At 39.7% G+C, this 21965-nt stretch overlaps 2 protein-coding genes across 5 annotated transcripts; both read right to left on the reverse strand.

Moving 5' to 3' along the window:
- Positions 1 to 9: 9 nt before the first annotated feature.
- Positions 10 to 8557, reverse strand: LOC134186360 (SH3 and multiple ankyrin repeat domains protein 2-like). Of its 4 annotated transcripts, none has more exons than XM_062654297.1 (21): positions 8220 to 8557; positions 7866 to 7968; positions 7689 to 7760; positions 7479 to 7601; positions 7310 to 7402; positions 7145 to 7253; positions 6913 to 7070; positions 6748 to 6792; positions 5921 to 6043; positions 5737 to 5853; positions 5604 to 5681; positions 5479 to 5545; positions 5246 to 5407; positions 4619 to 5182; positions 4454 to 4549; positions 4265 to 4402; positions 4085 to 4209; positions 2497 to 2764; positions 2373 to 2438; positions 568 to 2296; positions 10 to 505 (listed from the first exon to the last, which is right to left on the reverse strand). In XM_062654297.1, exons 2-21 carry the CDS (start codon positions 7953 to 7955, stop codon positions 112 to 114), a joined length of 4617 nt encoding a protein of 1538 aa, XP_062510281.1. In that variant the 5' UTR covers positions 7956 to 7968; positions 8220 to 8557; the 3' UTR covers positions 10 to 111. The 4 variants fall into 4 exon arrangements, with proteins under 4 accessions (XP_062510281.1, XP_062510282.1, XP_062510285.1 ...); XM_062654298.1 differs by having other exon boundaries at positions 8128 to 8557; XM_062654301.1 differs by having other exon boundaries at positions 7310 to 7381; positions 7866 to 8556.
- A 308-nt stretch (positions 8558 to 8865) lies between these two features.
- LOC134186463 (receptor-type tyrosine-protein phosphatase delta-like) lies at positions 8866 to 20730 on the reverse strand (the record flags this gene model as incomplete). The annotated part of the gene is made up of 33 exons (XM_062654436.1): positions 8866 to 9243; positions 9389 to 9503; positions 9565 to 9700; positions 9762 to 9910; positions 9968 to 10087; positions 10149 to 10283; positions 10358 to 10434; positions 10691 to 10781; positions 10834 to 10915; positions 10973 to 11122; positions 11176 to 11290; positions 11358 to 11452; positions 11532 to 11626; positions 11686 to 11858; positions 11933 to 12073; positions 12131 to 12200; positions 12260 to 12355; positions 13249 to 13397; positions 13458 to 13757; positions 13809 to 14159; positions 14221 to 14559; positions 14618 to 14920; positions 14980 to 15267; positions 15322 to 15627; positions 15699 to 15986; positions 16051 to 16335; positions 16395 to 16688; positions 17087 to 17389; positions 17803 to 18123; positions 18196 to 18501; positions 18555 to 18818; positions 18888 to 19010; positions 19071 to 20730. Coding segments are annotated over 33 exons (7791 nt in total), but the record flags the coding sequence as incomplete, so codon positions are not given.
- Between the last annotated feature and the right edge of the window lie 1235 nt (positions 20731 to 21965).

Raw genomic sequence — 21965 nt, forward strand, 5'->3', positions numbered from 1 at the left:
AGGTCACTATTATGCTAAAAATAGTTACTATTGTACTGTTCCTATTTGTATATCACTGAACTGTAAACCATACAGAAAGACCAACAGACCAGCGGAGTTTGTTGTTTTTGTTTACTGCAACTTGGCAACAGCATTTGCTATGGTTAGTCTGTGGCCTAGGGGAAGAACGCCCAATTCCTTAAAGTCATCTTTAGTCATCTCAGCCAGGTGAGAGCCTTGAATCTGATTGTCATGAAAAGATTGCACGTATTCCTCCATGGCAAATGATCTGAGCCAATCTGACACATCATTTACTGTCCACTGCAAAAGAGGCTTAAAACACAATGATTTGTTTGGTTTCCCACGAGACACACCAGTTTGTCCAACCAGAACTGAAGATGAGTCATCTGATTCGACTACAGCATTGAGAGAAAATAATTTGTCCTTCGGCTTTGGCTCTCTTGCTTTCAGAGCACTTCCATTCAGAGCACTTCCATTCACATAGCCAACAGCATTAAAATCCACTCTGTGAAGCACAACCAACCAGTAAATTATGTCATACCACAAATTAACCACACACTGTCCTACCTGTGTTGCCAACTCAATTGATCTTCAGTATCAGGGATTGTCCAAGTGTCAACTCCGCTGTCAGTGGGAGAATAATCAGGCAGAGGGGGTAGTTGGTCAGACCATCTCTTGTCCCTTCTATTGTCCAATGGCGGTGGTGGACATAAAGGTAATGGTGGAGGCCCATCTCCATTATTAACCAAGCCATGCTTCATATGACCCATTTCCTCAATATTTCCATAGATAGGGGATGGAAGGCTGTAAAATGACATTGGGTTCAGCTGCTGATTATGACCCTGCTCATCAAATTCAGGCATATCTAGAGGAGGCGGTAGCATAGATACATCAATGGGAAATTTTGTTTCATCAACAGGTAGAGGAATCCAACCACCAAATTGAGAGTTACCCTGCAATACTTGGTCTTCATCAACACAAGTAGTGTCAAATGTCTCTGGAGGTGGTACTACAAAACCACCCTCCATCTTACAGAAATCAGTGGGAGGAGAAGGCAGTTTGTCATGTGGTACATTATCCAGCACTGGTGAAGGTACAGCAAATGGATACATATCTCCCAACTCTGCTTCTAACATGCTGAGACCAGGAATTAACTCTGGCAAAGGCAGAGTTGAAACCATATCATTTGTTCGAGATGCACCACCAGACTGTCGAGTTGCTACAACTTGCTTTGTACTAAACCTTGCAGGAAAAGGAACTGAATCTGTGGTGGACAATGGACCTTCTGAAGCTTCCAGCAGTATTTGTTTCTTACTACCATTCCTATGCCTTTCTGTCTGGTTGACTGTGGTTTTGGCATCAAAGAGGAAATCAGGTGGTGGCAACTGAATATTGTCCCAACTCGAAGTGCCATTCACAAGCTCATTCTGTTCACTGTCAAGATAGATTGTATCTATTTTCTTGGGATGCAGAGTGTTTACTGTTGTTTCTTTGCCCCACAATTCCAAAACTCTGTCCAAGTCCATATCAACTGTCTCATTTCCAATAACAACTGCAACAGTCTCGCTAGTAGCTGTGGGAACATCCTGTTTCACAATGCCAGAACCAGCACCACTTACAATATTAGTCCTGTGTCCACGAGGATGGTCTGTAGTTGGTACAGCATTTAGGACTGCAGACAAGTCAAATAGAACCTGTTCATGTTTACTTGCTGATGTCTCATTAGCAGATTTAGATGTACTCGTTTTGACATTTGGCTGTCTCATTTGCCTTTTGGAGGCAGCATCACTCAAAGCCTTGATCCTTACTCCACTGTCATCTCTGACCATTTGTCTTACAACTTTCTCCTCATCAGGTGCTCCTGTCTGATGATCATCAACTTCAGCTTCTGTAGCATTAATACCTAAACAGTCAGCTTTCCTGTCCGGTGTATCTCCCTTATTTTCTTCAGGTCGGGCAGCTAGTTTTGCTTTGCGAGCTGCCAAAGCTTTTTCAAACTCACTCATTTCCACATTAGCCGATTTGTTATTTGCACTGCTTTCCACCTTGTCTTCATTTGCCAAATTTGTCATATCTCCGTTGACCCTAGCATTTCTTTGAGCTGCTAACTGAGCAATCATCGATGCAGCATTGTTTGAATCAGAATCTTTGCTGTCCACTTTTCTCTCAGAAAACAACTGCGCACCTGCCTTGATTTGAGCTGATCTCTTGGCCAGTGCTCCAGCTAGTTCTGAAGTAACATTGCCATGTTGACTGGGTAATGAACTGGTCCTTTCTCTCTGTGTCAATGAATCACCTATTAGAGACAAAAGTATCCCATACAATATTGTTGTAATATCACATAGCCAATTTACTATACAAGTACAGCATACCTGACACCAATGTCAGTTTAGAACTTTTTCTCAGGGGTGGTCTGGGTGGAGAATTTTTGCTAATAACTAAACAAAGCAGTCAAATTAAATGATATCTACCAAATATTAGTGATCACAAACAGACCGCTTGTTGTCATTGCACGTTGTCTTGGAGGAGTCGCATAAATGAGAGCAGTTTGGGCAGAATCATTTGATACTCCTTGTGATGGCTTCCTGTCTGAATTAGAGCTTTGTGTCAAAGCTTTGTCACTGCTTGTTAATGACAAGAATTTCTGTTCAGTTGGGTTCAATCGTCGCTGACTGACAATAGTCAGCTTTAGCTCAGGGCCCGACGCCTTGATAAGCTTGATCACTTCTGAATGACTTGATGCTGCAACATTGTACCCATTCACCTATAGAAGAAATGCCATACATTCTTTGGAAAGAGAAAGGGTGATCTTGAGCCTTCACCAACACCCATTAACACCAGACAGTGGTCATAATATTTCCACAACTAGCTAAAACAATCTTATTTATATTAGACTAGGGTTACATGTATACCTACATCAAGAATAGGAATTTCGTCCCTAGAACAAGGGACTGTGCCTTCTGCCTTATTTTTGTCCATACCTTCAGGTGTCCTTGAGGCAAGGATGCTTAAGCATGAATGCACCTCTAGCTGTTAGTGTCAGTTGGAATAGCCATTGAACTGTAAAGTAAATGCATGCCCCTATTAGGAGCTCTTACTTTTACATACAAACTTAGAAGTACTGTGATTTACAATGCCCCCTACAAAGAATTATGTATTTATAGCTTTTGTAATCAAAGCAAACATTAGAGGAAACAAGAGAGTATTCCTTTCTTGTGACACACCAATCCTTCCTATGCAATGAGTAATGTAATCTGAGCATACATACTTGAAATAGGTCCTTGCACAGTATTAATTGAGATGCTTTGATAACTACCAACTAGGTAGCTTGAACTATTTGGAAAGTTATTTCCTTCTATCGCAAGTAAACTAAAATCCATTAAGCGGACCCTTTACAATTGAACTGCACTAACGCTAAAAATGCCACATATACACTACACTCCACGACACATCTTACTAAACTTAGATGTACACCCCAACCCTGTAAGAATTCTATCCTAGAAATATTACAAACACATGGCACTTAACACCTTGATCCCATCGCAAATGCAAATTATTGTCAAATTGACTAAGTTTTTTGAAAGACTGAAACTACTCTATTTTCCAAAATTTAGTAATACTGGTAAATCAACCTGCATTAAGAAATTCTGCATCCTAGTAGCATTGTCGCTGGCCTGTGTGGCATTTGGTCTTCATACGTTCATGTACCAAGGATGGGTCCTCCCCACTGAAGCTTGATGATATTCCTTTTGAAGTTTTTCTCTCTTGTCAAGAACCTCACCTACCCAGTGTAGAAACGGTAAGTTCGCAGAAGGGTTCACGTTACCTGCAGGGGCCAGAGTAAAGACAAACCAGAGCCACCACCTGGAAGCCAGCAACTAGCTGAAGGGTTCTCATGTTATAGAATAGCTTGTCACACAGAGTGACTAGAGATTAATGTGTTTATAGTGCTATTATTATTGTCAGTGCCCCAGGATATATACTGCAGGACTAACTATTTACTTGACCTCCTGACACGTGCAGTCCTGACAGCTAAATCACCGTAAAACGTCAACTAGTTTTTAGAATTTGCTGGTGTTCTTACCTCCAATATATGATCTCCACCACGAAGACCAGACATCTCAGCTACTCCCCCTTTATCAACCTCTCCAATTCGTTGCAATGATGGTGTTGTAGCTGTTGGTCTGAAATTCAAGTTGGGTGAAACAGCTGCACAATTCACTACATGACAATGAGCATCAAACCAAACAATACACATTCTTACTTTTTGGTCCTCGAATAGAAAAGCCTAGCCCCACATCACTCCGTTGCATCACTACAGTATGCCTATCCAAAAAAGGGCTACATGACCCCACAAATTTACCCGAGTCTGAGTTTTTTGCAGTTGGAATAACAACATGTCCTAACCAAACCAAATCAATTTATGTCATTTCATGATTCACAGTAGTCCTACCTGTAGATGCCATCTCCCTTACTGCATAGCTTGGAAACCAGCCTTGCTTTAAACCAACTCTACCCTCCCACATTCCGTTTTTTCCAACAAACAAAACTGTACAGTCAATATTGTAATGTCAGTGCACTCATTTGAGCAGACTTGTAACAATTCAAACAATCTTACGTTCCACTTCATCACCCTCTGCCAGCTCCAACTCTTCTGAATTGTTTGGAAAATAGTTGATGACTGCAATAAACTTCCTACCCTCAACGGCAGGGTATAGCCGAGCAAATACTTTTGGAAGTTGCATGGGGGAGGCAGATGACACAGTTGATCTGGACTGTTTGACTTTGACTGGTGGAGATTGACCATGCTTGAGTTTTACTTGAGGGGAAGATCTTGGTGATCTAGTACTGTCTACAACTTTAACAGATGCCTTTCGACTTTGACCAGGAGATCTTGGTTGTAAATTTTGCTTCCTTTTTAATGATGAGTATGGATCATGGCAAACTTGAACTGTCATACTGTCTGGTGACACCAAATGAGAACTGGCAACACTATTGCATTTAGGAGGAAGAACAGCATTGGGAATGGCAGTTGTTGTTGAACGACTTCTTGGGGGTGATGGAAAGCCATTGACATCAAATTGAGAAACATTCCTAGCTTGTGGTTGCTCAGGAGTTCTTCCACCAATTACAGAAGAGCTGGCATCACTGCTTGACGCAATGGTAGAATGTTTATGGATATCTTCATTTAAATTAGAATTAACAAACATATCATTCGTACTAGTAACACACAAAATACTCATACTTGTTGGTGACTCACTGCCCAGGCTGCTATTTACATCAGACATGACAGACACAGCTTTTAAATTTGCAACATCAATTCCTCTGTGATCCATCTCATTAGCTTTTGGGCTGACAATAGTTTGACGCCGCCGAGCAGTATATGTAGGTTTCTGTCGAAAAAGAACTACAAACACAACAAGTACAAAAATACAATACATGTCATTAGGCTACACTAAATACATGTATATACTGTACCTGTGTCTTCATGTGAATGAGTCTCGATTAATTTAGCTATTGCCTTATTGCCTGAAATTACAGCAACCTAAACCATAAATTCATGTCAAGTATAAGAAAATACCAGTACATCTAGCTATGCCTACCTCATATGCTGTCTGTCCAGCATAGTTCAGCACATCTTTGTTAGCCCCGCGAAAGAGCAATACTCGAGCACATTCTTCCTACAAAACACAGTTATGACAACTGCATACTTGTTACCTGTTTACTGTACCATACATGGCTGTTGAGAGAACAAATGTGGAGAGCAGTATTTCCTGTTGCATTTTGAGAATTTAACTCTGCTCCATAGAAAATGAGATGCTCAAGATGTTTCACTCTGCCATATTTGCAAACCTATAGTAAATTTATCATGCTATGAATACACTAGCAATACACTGTAATGTGGGTATTCGTTACAAACCTGGTGAATTTCTCTCCACTTAGACAGATCATGAGCCTCCAATGTTGCGCGTTCACTGAGCAGAAGCTCCAAGCAGCAAGCATCCCCACCTAGCAGAGCTGAGTAGTAAGCAGGAGTAAGACCCTACAGCAACCATCAAACATTGCCTCATGGAATTTGTTGCTATTGCAATGGTCAAACAACTAGATCTGGTAGAACTGAAAATATGCACTTATATCATTCCTATTAATAAATTGTTTTGGTGATTGTGTCTTGGTTTGTAAAACATTCTCAAAATGTGTTCCTGCAAGCTGAGCTCATTATCAGACCATTGCCATTATAGCACATGTCATGAAGGCATTTGTTTACCAACACTGTCCTTGCATGATGACAAAGTGTGCCTTCTTCAGCACAGGCATCATAGCTTGCTCTCAAAAGCACAAGCACTGTCATACACCAGCCATCACTACTACCACCAGTATAGTCCTCCACCACTACTCTAACAAATAACTATCTAGTACTACCATTTTTGTTTCATACTCTCAAGTCAATTCCCAAAGTTTCTCTCATTTCGATCTTTCTTTACCAATACAACAAATGCTATTTTAGCAAACCTAAAATTAGATTCTTCAAAATCCCAAGTGAAATAGAAAGTAAGAGAATGACAAATGCCAATACTGCACATGAATACAATAAGTATTCGATCAGGTCTCCAAATGTCTACTTGTCTATGCTTATCACAAAAGTACAATACAATGTACACAGGTCTAGAAGTAGAGTACATGCAGTCTACTTGTTAAACACTAGTTTCAATAAAGTATTAGCAAGGCATATATGGTAAGTAATACCTTCCGATCTTTGTAGTTTGGTGAAGCACCTAAGTCAAGCATGACCTACACAATCAAAACATCACTACACTTTCTATCAGTTCTTACGTAGACACAACAAATATAATTATATATATATATATATATATATATATATATATATATATATATATATATATATAATACTTTCAGAGCCAGCTGATTATTGTGCCTGATTGCATGATGCAAAGCAGTCTGCCCCTCTTTGTCACGAAAATCCATGTGTGCTCCACTATTGACAAGACCCATTATTGTGTCTTTGCAAGAGTTGCCACTCAAACTTACAGCTGCAATCAATGGTGTCTCTGCATGATCATGAAAGACATAAAAATCAAAAATTTCTTTTCCATAAAGTAGTACATTGCACAAAGTAACTCACTTCCACTATGTTCATCTTGAAAGTTTGGATCAAAGCCTTTGTCAAGCAGTTTCATCATCTTTTCGACGTGAGCAAGAGTCACGTGATCCATAAATTTCCTCTGGTTGACCTATAGTTAGAATGAAAGTTATCAAATTAACTAATAGTAAAAACTCACACAGTTACCTTCGTATTTGACTTATGGAGAGTTTTATCATCTGGTCTTTCTCCTCGATAGTCTCTGCTTTTCAATTTGAACTGTAAAAAGAAGTACGTCACCTGATCACACCACCCGTCCATCAGAAGGCTGTAAATCTAATAAGTCAAACTAGCTTTTACAGGAAAGCATATCTACCTCTAGAGCAATGGGATGATGCAGTGAGTAGTCAGCGAGAGGACGGTCTTCTTCAAGAAACTTTCCAGAACGACCATTCGAGGGCGGGAGATACAAACCATAGTTAACAGCATCATCCACATCCTTAGACCCAAAGAACAAAGAAGAATCAACAATGGAGAATTTACAACAGAAAGTGGCACCTCATTAGCAGCATGGTGGACCACGCACCTTTGCTAGACGAGTCAACATTTGATCTTTCGCAGCACCAACCGTGTCGTAGGGGTTCAACATCAAGCATTTCTATAAAAAAATAAACAGATCGACGTAATGGGAACTATAGTGTCCGGAAATAGATTATCTAGCGAGGGTTCTACAAATCTAGCAAAAGTTGTTCATGTAGCTAACCTGTAGATTCTGATCTGGTATCGAAATACGAACAACTAGCCCTCTAGACTGGCTGTCTTCAATCTTGGAAAAAGAGTTGTGAGGATCCATATCGTGAAGTGGCCTGATAACAGTTCAACAATTATGTGGCGGCGAATAGAACTGATTAGTTAATAGATGGGCGTGGTTATAGGTGTAACTAAACATGTCCAAAGACTGTAGAACATGTTCGTGGCAACCAAATGAACAAGAACGGCCTAAACCCGAACAACCAACAGCTTACACGTAGCTTCAACTCCACTGTGTTACCAAAGAACAGAGCGAAAATACGAAACGCCTCTCGATTCAGATACGATCGTCGAGGTCAAGACTTACGTAAATATTCACGAGAGCGCCGCTATACGTGACTAGTAGAACATAAACCTCTGATCTCAATCCTGAACCAGCTGACTGCACAATACATCTGCACAATTAGATATTCACAAGTTAGCGCGCGTCTCAAAAAACCGCAGTTAGAGAGAGGCTTGAACGTGCTCGCTGCCGCAACGCGTTCACTAGCATTACACATGTTTGGTATGTACAGCCTAACGTAAAATCAACTACTTTAGACAGCACGAAGCGTTGCGAGAGCAGAAAACAGAAGACGAAACCCAGGGGAACAGGTGCCAAGGTGCGTCTCTGCGTCTGTGGCACCTCCAAGATCCTAACATTCTAGGAAACTGGTAAACGCTGTAGGCAGGAGGGCAGAGCATCCGGCGTTAGGCTGATCACAAACAGTTTCCTTGTTTGCACCGTCCGCTGAGAATGTTGGCATCATCGCGACAGTTGGTCATTAGGCGAATCGCACGTTAGAGTCGGTGCATAAGCAGACGTTGGAATATTAGGTTAGCGGAATCGATCGATTCTGTCTGTCCCACTTCAAATTTATACCAAAGACTCAAGCACTAGGAGTAATAACATTAAATCATAATTAATTAATTCCTTAATAATTAATTAAATCGCCTCAGTAGACATTCGCAACTATAATATAATAGACAATCCCTAATCTATTGACTTTATCCCCTGCACTACACCCACACAGCAATAATAGTAAAGCACAAAACCTACACCAAACGGCTAAAAACATATTAAAAGAATAAGAAAAACGCGTTAGAACAGCTAGACAACTCCCGAAGTCTCAGTACTAGTCTAACACTAAATGTTGCAAAGCTATAGCAACTTGCAATACAGAAAACACGAAATAGTAAAACATTCAAATAAAACAAGCCCAGTATTGCGATCCAAGAAAAATCAGTGCCAACCAATAATTGCCAGATATAACACTTGCTTCACATTTTTGACTCTTCAACAACAGTCAGTGCCTCCCCAGTAGTTGCCAATGCCTGCTCCCGTAGCTCACCTACAATTAAACACAATTTCATAACTAGCCTAGATAGTAACTATGACTAGTGAGTCTTGCATTGGGCAACCTATAATATCATGCTGTGCAAGCTCATGACAAGACAGCCCAAACACACAGCCCAACTGTCACGTGAGTTGACTACCTGTATTGGCATATATATTTATATTGTCATTTTTTGATGCAGGTGGAGTTGTTCTAGCAAGGTTCGATTGCTTCACCACATCCAAGACAGCCTTGTGTATGAAAATGTACTGAGCCTAGACAGAACGATTTGAGTAAAAGAACAAAATCTAATACTACTATGTACACAGTCTTTACTTCAGTCTGAACCATATGATTACGTTGAAGTCGCATGGCACAGACAACACCAAAAATATCAAGGGTGTCTTTCTCACGCATTCTCCGTAGAACAGTGTCAATACACATAAACGTGCCTGTCCGCCCAACACCAGCACTGTAAAACAACGTAAAGCAATAATTTCTAATAAAGGAGCGTACAAACTAAGTTGACAAACCTGCAGTGAACAATCATGGGACCTGCATCGGCCACTTGTTGTGCTCTGACATAGCGGACAAAATCAACAATGCTAGACGAGTCCTCAGGAACACCCATATCAGGCCATGTTGTGAACTGGAACTGACGAACTACTCGAATTTGCTTACCCTGGAGAGAGCACAGCATTGATGAGAATGTAGTTAAATGTCTTATTTCCGATCTTACACATTGTACAGTAAACTCTCGTATCTCCCAGTCAGAGCAGTTCTTTTCACTTGTCTTCTTTACTGTGATGTCACCATAGGCAACTGGCTCATCATCAGGCCAGTACTTGTGGCATTTTGTCTGTAAATGTAATCAACAGATAGACAAATGTCACAGCCTTACATTCCTGTTAACTGATTACCCTTCCTTTTTCCAACAACTGTGTCAACATCACAATCGTGCTACTGTTCTGCTCCCACACCATGCGCCAAAAGTCATCAAATGTATTAGGCATGGGTCCTTGAGTTGCAATAAATGCCCGAGGCATGTTATAACCCTATGTAGCAAATAGCACAATTTAGTTTGATTTGAATTCTAAGAGTAGCACATACATGTTGCTACAGTACTGACATGAATGTAGTTGGCATTGATGTAATCAGATCCTGGTTCGTCGTCAGTAAAAGATAACTTCACACGAGCATGGTCATCTACAATGCATAGCAAATTCAAGAAAATTTCTTACAAATTCACACCCTAAATTTTCATGAAAAATTTTCTTGCAATGGTAAGGTAATAGGTAATAACCAATCCAATGTCATCTAACCATTCTGTGTACCTACGCAGTATTGTCCATTACTGTATGTACTAATCCACTATAAACAATCCATTTCAATCAGTCAGGTGTTTTGAAAGTCTACATTGATAATGAACTTGGTCAATGCTTATACTCCATACAAAACCTACATGCCAGAATGTTGGTGTAACGATTTTTTGGCCTATTCTCATCCATTAATGATGCCTCAGTAGTGCCTTCTAGCCCAACTCCTTGCACAGTCTGCCAACAACAAAGTTAGAAATGAGCAACATATGCCTGACAAAACAAGCACCTCAAATTCCTCAGAAAACTTGAAGTCAGTGTCAGCACTCATTCTGATTACATGTTTAGCAAAGTGGCTTATAGAAACTGGTCTACAAACCAAATTACAGAAACAAGACTAAGCCTAATACGTACAAGAACAAATGCACCTTGATAGATTTGGATGGTTCCGTAATGGATGCAAGCTATGTAGCCGAGGCCGTCCTTCAACAGCATCTCTGTTACGAACAATAAATGATGGACGACGCATCTCTGCCTTTGATACAAGATGGGAGTTTGACAACTCTACAGACTCTGCTCTATAATACAACACATTAGAAAAGGAAAACTCACTCAACCAATGACTGCGTACTTTGAGTACGATGAGTGTCTATACCAAAAGAAATACAAGACAAGAACTGCAACTACAATAATAGCAACCACCAGAATGGGAACAACAATTGCAACAACAGGAACACTGCTACTGCCTGTAAACAAAAAGCAATACACTGTAACTTCCAAACACAATTGCAATACCTATATGCAACGTCTTACTTTCTGTCTTGATAGAATCAGAATAGGCCGAGTCGGAAAACAAACCACTTGCAGGATCATTGTTATCAACACGAGTGTACGCTCTAATTTTAAATCTTGATAAGAAACAAACAATTATTCCAACACCCACAAACATAAATATATAACATGCTCCACTTCATCAACGCAGTTCACCTGTATGTAGCGCCTGGACTGAGTTCCCCATTACATACTTTTTGGGGGTCAGAACAAGCCTCAGCTCTAGTGCTTCCCAACGTGAAAGACAAACCCTGGAAACGCACCAAAACTGCATAAGCAAACTCTAGTAGTATCACTAAGATAAAACAACCGTAGCATTATCAGTTGTTCGTTTCCGTCGAGCTGATGACAAGGTGACCTCCCCCAATGACCCTTCGGGTCCAAAAAATGCAAAGAATGGCGCTTTTTGTTTAGTATTGTCTTCTATTCTACTAAACTCATTGTAACTGATGGGCTCTTTATTTTCATCTAGAGCATTTACACCTAACAAATAATCAGTAAGCATCACACAAACACTTAGTTAATTATAAAACAAGATTATTGTGTGACTTAATTACCATCTGGTTCTTGCAGTACTATTATCGCATAATGAGTAACAGGACCATTCTGATCAGATGCCTTATTAAAGACAATCGAAATAGTGGTGGTTGTAGCAGGTGAAGGTCCTCCAGGTACTGGATGTTCAGGAACTGGTGGATCTATACAAGAGCACCAGATCACTAATCTCTAACATTATAATTCTCACATCAACATACTTGCAGGTGGTGTCATTGCACCCACAATGTTCGAGTAGCTTCCAGCTCCTATTTTTGTGTAAGCACGTACCTATAGACACTTAAACAATACTAAAAGTACCCCAACAATAGCACTATACTAGAACATGCCTGAAACTCATAGTTCTTGCTTCCAAAAACAGACAGAGGAACTGTCACTGTTGGTTCAGCAAGAATATACTTAGAATCATTGATCTTTCGAAGATCCTGTACACACAAACGTAGCTAGCTCACAACATAGACGACAAACTAGTTATAAAAATCAAACATGTCTATTAAATTAATGCATGGTTATGACAAACACAACTTCTTGCTGTATTAATTTCACTGCTGCAACATACTATGTCCACAAAACAGCAACCATGCTGCATGTGTTTTTAGTCAGTTAACTGAGTCAATCTAAGTTTCCAAATATCAATATACAATCTGATTCAATGATAGTTTAAATGTATGATTCGAAGATAGTGTGCACAGTTAATTATCCCACCTGACATAATCACTAATACATAAGCTAAATTCCAAATCATCTACCAAACCCTAAGAGTTAAACAAACACATCGAGTGTATTATCTAGAAAGTGTTATCATACAAAATGTGTACAATACTGCAAGTCACTATATAGTCAACCTCTGTGTAAAAAGCACTGGAAATGACCAACGTGTACTATGCACCAGTGACTTAATTGTCTTTCAACTGAATGTGAAATGTTAATTTAGAAGGTAGAACAGTAACTTGCAAACAACGTAAAAAGCTTACAAACTAAACAGTGTTTCTATTAGTGGAAATGGTTGACAAAGATAGACAGACAATGGTCTGAGTAAACCAACACAGCTAAGTACAATTGTTGTTGCTACAAGCAATGCATTTTCCATTATCTAAATAATGTACTTCTCAATAATTGACTTTGCTCTCCTATGTCCACAGGTGATGGTTCTTCTAATGCCAGCATAATCACTGACCAAACACACAAACATTCTGATGCAACCTCAGTCTAAGTGGATATTGTAACACCCACAAAGTATGTTCACCCTCTTTAACAAAAGTGCATGTGCTAAACAGACTTAATTTGTAGTACATTAATTAAGAAATAAGAGCTCCACCTTCTGTCCACTGTACTTTATCAGAACCTCGTATTCAATTATAATACCATTAGGCGTAGGTCTATCCCACGTCAAAATAGCTTGGACAGCATTCTTATCCACAGTTAGTGCTATAGCAGGATTTTCTTGAAGTTCTGGGGTTCCAGGTACTGCAAGAAAACACAATATTAAGCACAGCAGTAACACTCTACTTTAATGCCACCACTAACAGTCCTGTAAAGTTCGAATCTCAACACTTAAACTTAATGCGCCAGTTGAAACGGTAGTGGTTGCTGACATTTCAAATTGATAAAGGGTATACTTGTTCAAGCCCGTGATTGTGTATTCAGTCATGCTGGTATCAGAAATCCCTTTCGATTTCTTCTCAAAAGGTTCAGTAGTCCTTTGCATATAAATTGTAAACTGAACCAAAACTCCATTAATGTTCTCATCATTAGGAGGCTTCCACTTTATCTGAATTGAAGTTGATGATTTTGCAGTAACTTCAACAATAGTTGGAGGACCAGGAGCTGCACATAGTTTTACAATCAATAGATCATGCAAGAAACAAACTGTATAACCTGCTTGTGGCGTTTTAGCTACTTTACTCAGTGGTGGTCCGCATACTTCAGCAGCTGAGTCACTACACGCAGAAACAGAAAAGTTGTAATCTTTGAATGCAGCCAGTCCTTTTTGCTGAAACATTTGTATATCAGATGAACCACCCGTGTGACTACGCACTTCACTGCCTTTGCCGCTAGGCTTGCTTGTCGAGTCTGTCCTCATATACTCAAATTTGTATGTTTGAATATAAGAATTTCGTAGACTGACAACAGGTGGTTTCCATTTCACACTCATAGTACTAGTGTTGAGAGTGTGGGGAACTCCAGCCACCTCTGTTAACACCAAATCCTGTACAGGACCAGTTGGAGCTAGATAACAACCAAACAAATCACAAATACAGCTGTGAGGTAACAAGAACTAGATACTCACAGCTTGGCAAAGTTTGCACGTCTAATTTGGCCACATCTCCTAAACCTTTAACTGTTCTAGCCTGCAATGTTAGTCGATAGCTAGCAAATGGATGAAGCATGGTAACAAGAAACTGTGAATCATCAGGCAATAGATTTGAAAATGAATCTTCGTTCTCTTGTTCATTTGGTGGAATAGGCAAAGTTTCTTTTCCTGAATCTACAAGTAGGTATTTTGGATCTGTAACATTCAAGTAGTAGCCCAGCCGTATTCCATTGCTGTCTGCTGGTGCCTGCCAAGACACGTTCACAGTAGTAGCTGTGCTATTGACTACACTGAAACTGATAGGCATCTCGGGTACTAAATAATAACACCACTCATACATAACCCACTAACTGACTGTAATTGACACACTAACCATCCTGATCCGTCAAAAACAAAATTCTATCACTGAAAGGGCCTGGAGCAATAGTTACAGCACGCACTCGAGCTTCATACCATGAAAATTTCTCCAGTTTAGAATCTATAAACAGCTCCTCCATCTCGGATGACATTTGAACTACAATGGCATTGGTGCCTGCTACAAAGATTTCAACATCATAACGTTTAATGATTCCATTTGGTGTAGATGGTTCTTTCCACATCAGTGTTACACTAGCGTTTGCTCTATTAGCAGTCGTCTTATTAGTGACATGAACATTTCGTGGAGCATCACCTGGACCTGTGACATCCAAACTAGAAAATTAACTGACTCAGAACAAAAACATGACACACACTCACTGGTTTGCTCAGTAGTGTTTTGAGCAGTAGCTAAAGGTCCAGATCCAATACGAGTGTATGCTGCAACAGTGAAGTTGTACTGTGTGAATGGATCAAGACCAGTAGCAAAAAATTCAGTATTCTCGAATCCTCTTTCTTGTTTGAAAAACCCCTTTCTGTTGGTATAGTTCAAATAATACCCTCTAATGATTCCATTTTGTTCACTTATGGGTGGAGGATCCCACATTACATAAATAGCTGAGAAATTAAGGACTTTAGTCAAGACGTTCTGTGGTGTCCCACTTGGTGCTACGACAATAGATTACTCTAGTACATGACAAATAACACATGAAACAAATTTACCATCTTCTAAGGTCTGATTGTACACCGAAGGAGAAAATGGTCCAAGGCCTGCACGTGTAGATCCTGCTACTTGAACATAGTAACCAGTGTATTCCTCAAGGTTCTCAAAAGTCCGACTTGTCTCCTCTGGACCAGTAGTTACATAACTCTGAGCAACATCACCAGTCTGGTTGTTTGTAATATTTACGGTGTAGGCGCTAATAATTCCATTTCGATCATCACTATTCAGAATAGGACCCCAGCTGACACTCACACTTCTTGATGACAAAACACGTGTCATTACATCAGATGGACTGGCAACAGGAGCTACAGAACAATATCCAAATAAAGTAAAAATGAAAACTACATAGCAACATTGTACATATCAAAATTGTTACCAGCTTCACGCGTTTCAATGACTGCAACTGAAGAATTGCCAATTCCTACACTTGTAAACGCTGCAACTGAAACTGAATAGTTAGTGTACTCATTCAGACCTCCTTGAGTAAAATTCCGTTCTGTGACATTTGCTATTGCGATGAGTTTATTAGTATTGACTGCAACAACTGTTACTCTGTAGCCTAATATAACTCCATTTTGATCATCTTGGCTTAACTCCTCCCACCTAATTGTCAAACTCTTTGCTGTTTCTGTGGTTGACACTATAGATGGACCTATTCGTGGAGCTAAATACGCAATCATTCTCTTAGTTAACGATAAAACAAAAATAATCAAACACAGTAACTATACTTGATTGTAGTGTGGTAAATAGTTCAGTACGTAATATTCCAATGCCTTTGGAAGTACTTGCTTGTACCTCTGCTGTATAAAGAGTGTGTTCATTTAATCCAGTAGCAATGTAGATACGTTGCCCTGGTGTGAATGTCTGGTTTTTTTCTATTGTGCAACATCCCACACGTATGACCAAATAATAACTCACAACGATTCCATTAGGTTGATTAGGTTGACTCCAACTAATAGCAGCAGACACTGCAGTGATGTTGTCAACTCCCAAAAAAGCAACCTGCCCAGGAACTGCAAACAGAAAATCAAACTCTGATAACTACACTGTTGATATCAAACAGTTCCCAAACCTGACTCATCTGTCTGTTCTTGAGTAACAACACTACGATTACCTTCACCAGCACCCGTAGTAGCAGTCACTTGGACTGCATAAACTGTAAATGGATGAAGCTGAAGAATTAAGAACGACAACACATTTCCCTGTGTCTTGTTGTTCATCTCAGTACTGTTGGTGATGTTCAGATTGCGATAATAGACTGTATAGTGTTGAATGATTCCATTCTTCATAGCAGGCATCTGCCATGTCACGTTAATGCTCTCAGCAGATGTTTGCATTGCTATGACATTCAGAGGTGGTCCGGGTACTGCAACAGGAAAACAGTTAATAAAACAACAATCCTAAAGTGTGTTAATACATATAGGTGCACGAATATGAGCAATACTGTGTCTACTACTCTACAACTGTTACAAAACAGACAGAACCAAACTCTATTACCATGCACCTTGTAAACTTCAGTTGTTCTAAGTGATTAGTACTTCTAAATTACACTTGCTTTGTGAGAAATTATAGCTGTTTCTGATACAACAAAACCACATGTACAAGTGTGTTACTGTACAACACAAGTGTGCATGTACAACGCATGCACACATGCACACACACATGCACAAACATATGCACACACGCACATACACAATAATGTATTATAACAACAACAACAACACATTCCTATAATGTACCACACAAGTAACTGCTAGCCCTTACTGTCTTCTCTGGTTCCTTTACATATCTCCATGCTAAATGGACCCCACTGTCCAATGATGCTTGTTCTTGCAGACACTTGAAAGCAGTAGTCTGTGAAAAACTTCAAGTTTTCTACCATCTTCATCGTGTTGGTGATTTCAGAAGTATTAAATCGCATTTGGCTGTCCATTTTTTCACGATACTGAATAAGATATCCTTCAATCATACCATTTCGAAGATCTTCTCTTGGCTGTTGCCAAGATACATTCACAGCAGTCGAACTTACAGCTGTTGCAACCACCTCCAATGGAGGTCCATCAGGCACTATCATAACATAACAACAGCTAGTACATAAATTCACAGCACTCAACTATCAGACATGTCTATAGTACTCAGTCACTCAATCACCCAATAATGTATTAGTCATAATAGCAAGTGCACAAAAACTATGTAGCAGTTTCTATGAACTAACACACAGTAAACTCTTTCTGTATAAGGTATAATAAATTCCATATATAATAAATAACAACTTCTAAAAAATCAGATAAACACGGTAACTGCATATTTTTATATCTCCAATCATGCTCACTGCTTTAGTCATGTAGCCCTTAAAGCAGCACAATACCAACCAGTCTAAAAGCTATGCCTTAATTAAAGCACTGCAAACCAAAAAACCCATAAAAGTTCATTTTAAGTGACAGGTTTGACTCCCATATAGTATTATACATTCAACTTACCATCCTCCTGTGTCTGCTCACATACAGGGTTACTGTCAGGACCATAAGCATTTTGGCCAGAAGGTGGTTCATAGTGAGATCGTGCTGCTACTTTGAAGCAGTAAAAAGTGTACTTGTTGAGTTGTGGAACTGTTGCAGATGATTCAGTTTTTGTTAAGTTGTCTATGGTGCTATTACTGCCACTAGCTTGAATGTAATACTGAATGCGATAACCAGTGATTCTTCCATTTCGACGATCCAATTCAGGTTGATTCCATGTCAAATTAATTGATGTTGAACTTGAAGAAATAGCTTGCACATTAGTAGGAGGGCCATCTGGAACTAAACAAACAAAATAACATGAAACGCGTTGGTACATGTGCCTTTAGAGAATGGCAGAATACGTCTACAAACCTTCAGGATTTGTTTCAGCATTAACAGGTAGAGAAAAATCGCCAGTAATAGGGGTAGTAGGATGAAATACAACTGCTCGAACTTGGACTGAATAGTTTGTGTATTCCTCCAGGTTAGTAACCACATAGATTAGGCTTATATTACCAGCATGATTTAAAGTTGCACTTGAATTTCCTTCCATAGTTCGATAATACTGCACTTCATAATCAATAATGATACCATTGGGAAATGCTGGAACAGCCCAAGTCACATTAATGGCAGTCGAATTTATAACACTAAGGTTGACACTTCTTGGAGAACTTGGCTCTAAACACAACTCACATCAGCACTTTATACCAGTGTTATGCAAGTGTGCTTACCAGAAGCTGGTGTCATCACAGGAATGCTAGAGCCAAGAGGACTTGACCCATTTTCATTCCTTGCTTGAACTGTAAATGTGTATTGTGTATGAGGTTGTAAACCAGTTACCACTACTGACTTTTGGATTGATGTTACATTTCGGTCACCAAATGTAACAATATAGTTGTCAACAACCGGATTTGTGTCTTGCCATGAAAGAGTAACTTGTCGAGATTGAAGACCAGTCACTGTTACATTGAAAACTGGGCTTTGAGGAGCAAGTACTGTAATTAAAATGATAGTATTAAGTTTCAGCAACACGTGTGACAACCAATGGTCATAAACCAACTTACATGTACACGAAATGCCATCCCCTGAATAGCCAGTAAAACATGCACAACTAAATGACCCATTCGTATTTGTACACGTAGATCTATTGTGGCAGTTGTTTACTCCAGAAACGCATTCATCAATGTCTGTAGCACATTCAATTACATAAAAATATAGTCCACACAAACCACAAATGTAACTATTACCTGTTTCACACTGTGAAGATTTCCAACCGGTTGCACACTTGCAACTATACATGTTGACATCGTCAGTACAAGTACCTCCATTTTGACATGGAGATGATGCACATTCGTCTATATTGGTTTCACAATTGTCTCCCTCATAACCAGCCACACACTTGCAACTATACATGTTGACATCGTCAGTACAAGTACCTCCATTTTGACATGGAGATGATGCACATTCGTCTATATTGGTTTCACAATTGTCTCCATCATAGCCAGCCACACACTTGCAACTATACATGTTGACATCGTCAGTACAAGTACCTCCATTTTGACATGGAGATGATGCACATTCGTCTATATTGGTTTCACAATTGTCTCCATCATAGCCAGCCACACACTTGCAACTATACATGTTGACATCGTCAGTACAAGTACCTCCATTTTGACATGGAGATGATGCACATTCGTCTATATTGGTTTCACAATTGTCTCCATCATAGCCAGCCACACACTTGCAACTATACATGTTGACATCGTCAGTACAAGTACCTCCATTTTGACATGGAGATGATGCACATTCGTCTATATTGGTTTCACAATTGTCTCCATCATAGCCAGCCACACACTTGCAACTATACATGTTGACATCGTCAGTACAATTACCTCCATTTCGACATGGAGATGATGCACATTCGTCTATATTGGTTTCACAATTGTCTCCATCATAGCCAGCCACACACTTGCAACTATACATGTTGACATCGTCAGTACAAGTACCTCCATTTCGACATGGAGATGATGCACATTCGTCTATATTGGTTTCACAATTGTCTCCCTCATAACCAGCCACACACTTGCAACTATACATGTTAACATCGTCAGTACAAGTACCTCCATTTTGACATGGAGATGATGCACATTCATCTATATTGGTTTCACAATTGTCTCCATCATAGCCAGCCACACACTTGCAACTATACATGTTGACATCGTCAGTACAATTACCTCCATTTTGACATGGAGATGATGCACATTCGTCTATATTGGTTTCACAATTGTCTCCATCATAACCAGCCACACACTTGCAACTATACATGTTGACATCGTCAGTACAATTACCTCCATTTTGACATGGAGATGATGCACATTCATCTATATTGGTTTCACAATTGTCTCCATCATAGCCAGCCACACACTTGCAACTATACACGTTGACATCGTCAGTACAATTACCTCCATTTCGACAAGGAGATGATGCACATTCGTCTATATTGGTTTCACAATTGTCTCCATCATAACCAGCCACACACTTGCAACTATACATGTTGACATCGTCAGTACAATTACCTCCATTTTGACATGGAGATGATGCACATTCATCTATATTGGTTTCACAATTGTCTCCCTCATAACCAGCCACACACTTGCAACTATACATGTTGACATTGTCAGTACAATTACCTCCATTTTGACATGGAGATGATGCACATTCGTCTATATTGGTTTCACAATTGTCTCCATCATAGCCAGCCACACACTTGCAACTATACATGTTGACATCGTCAGTACAAGTACCATCGTTTTGACATGGAGATGATGCACATTCATCTATATCAGTACAATTGACTCCAGTATATCCATTCACACAAGCACAGTTGTAATCAGTATCGTTCCCGGTACAGGTACCGTTATTCAAACAAGGATTAGAATCACAAGCAGTTCCTTCAAACGACAAAAATTACAAAACTATAACACGACATGTATACTAGCTGCAACATCTCACCGGCCGGAAAACACCATCCCGCCAACAGAAGAGACGCAACCTAGAAAAGACAAACACAATTATACTAACATGCAAAACATCTGCATCTACATTTCGTACGGAATACGGAAAAAGACACACAACGAGCCATGTGCTCCTACTGTACACCAACTATGAAGTAAAAATACTGTGCGTACTGTACTCGCTTACGACTAAATCTAGTTGAGGTCCCGCTAGACTGGGCAGTGACAGAAAGTGCCAACGCCTCAACACTCACGTCATCTTACCACTATTATGACAGGCGAGGCAACTCCAGCCATCGCTGTCAGACACGTTAATTTCCAAGAAAAAGCTTTCTCGTCTCAACAATGTGCGATCACACAAAGACTTCGGTCGGAGCCCCAAGCGATGCCGTCAATGGAACGTAAAGCCAATCAACTGAGGTCACGTGATTATATCTAGCCTCGACTCTCGGACTACCGCACGTGTGCAGACTTTCGTAAATTTTAGTATAGCCCAGGCCTATCATGATAAAATAGTAGTAGGGTTAATAAAAATGGTAGTATGGTTATTTTTTTGTTAGCTCTTAAATTAAGGTTATTGTGTTTCCTACAACTCAGTTTGATAATGAAGCAGTGAAGCCCCAAGTAAAACGTTGTCATACATACTAGAGTATAGTTTTGTCCTATCTCTCCAAGATGCCAAAATCTTCGAAGCTGTAGCTAGAGTTGCTCTGGTTTCGAGACCAGAGCCGTACCCTATTATATATATATATATATATAATATTATATATATATATATATATATATATATATATATATGTTTCAATACAACAAATCTACGATACAGGTAAATCCCATGAACAAAAATTACTGTCATTATGGTCTAACAACAATCTACTGAGAATCATGCGTGCACTATACGACCACAACTTGACTGACAATTGCTGCAACAAATTATTTAAAGACAGTTTTAGATGCTATATATATTTATGCAGATAATAGGGAGGTAGCCTCGACCTCCCAGACCTGTGTAGCGCCGATACAAAATCGTCCTCCACGGGTCTGGGATGGTACCGCCTCTTCTCAATATATTGCGGTTGGTCCTAGGACCAGCATTATTAGTGTTCAGTTTCATAATGCATACCTTTC

The sequence above is a fragment of the Corticium candelabrum genome, chromosome 11, assembly GCF_963422355.1.
Source record: "Corticium candelabrum chromosome 11, ooCorCand1.1, whole genome shotgun sequence".
In the NCBI taxonomy this organism is placed as follows: domain Eukaryota; kingdom Metazoa; phylum Porifera; class Homoscleromorpha; order Homosclerophorida; family Plakinidae; genus Corticium; species Corticium candelabrum.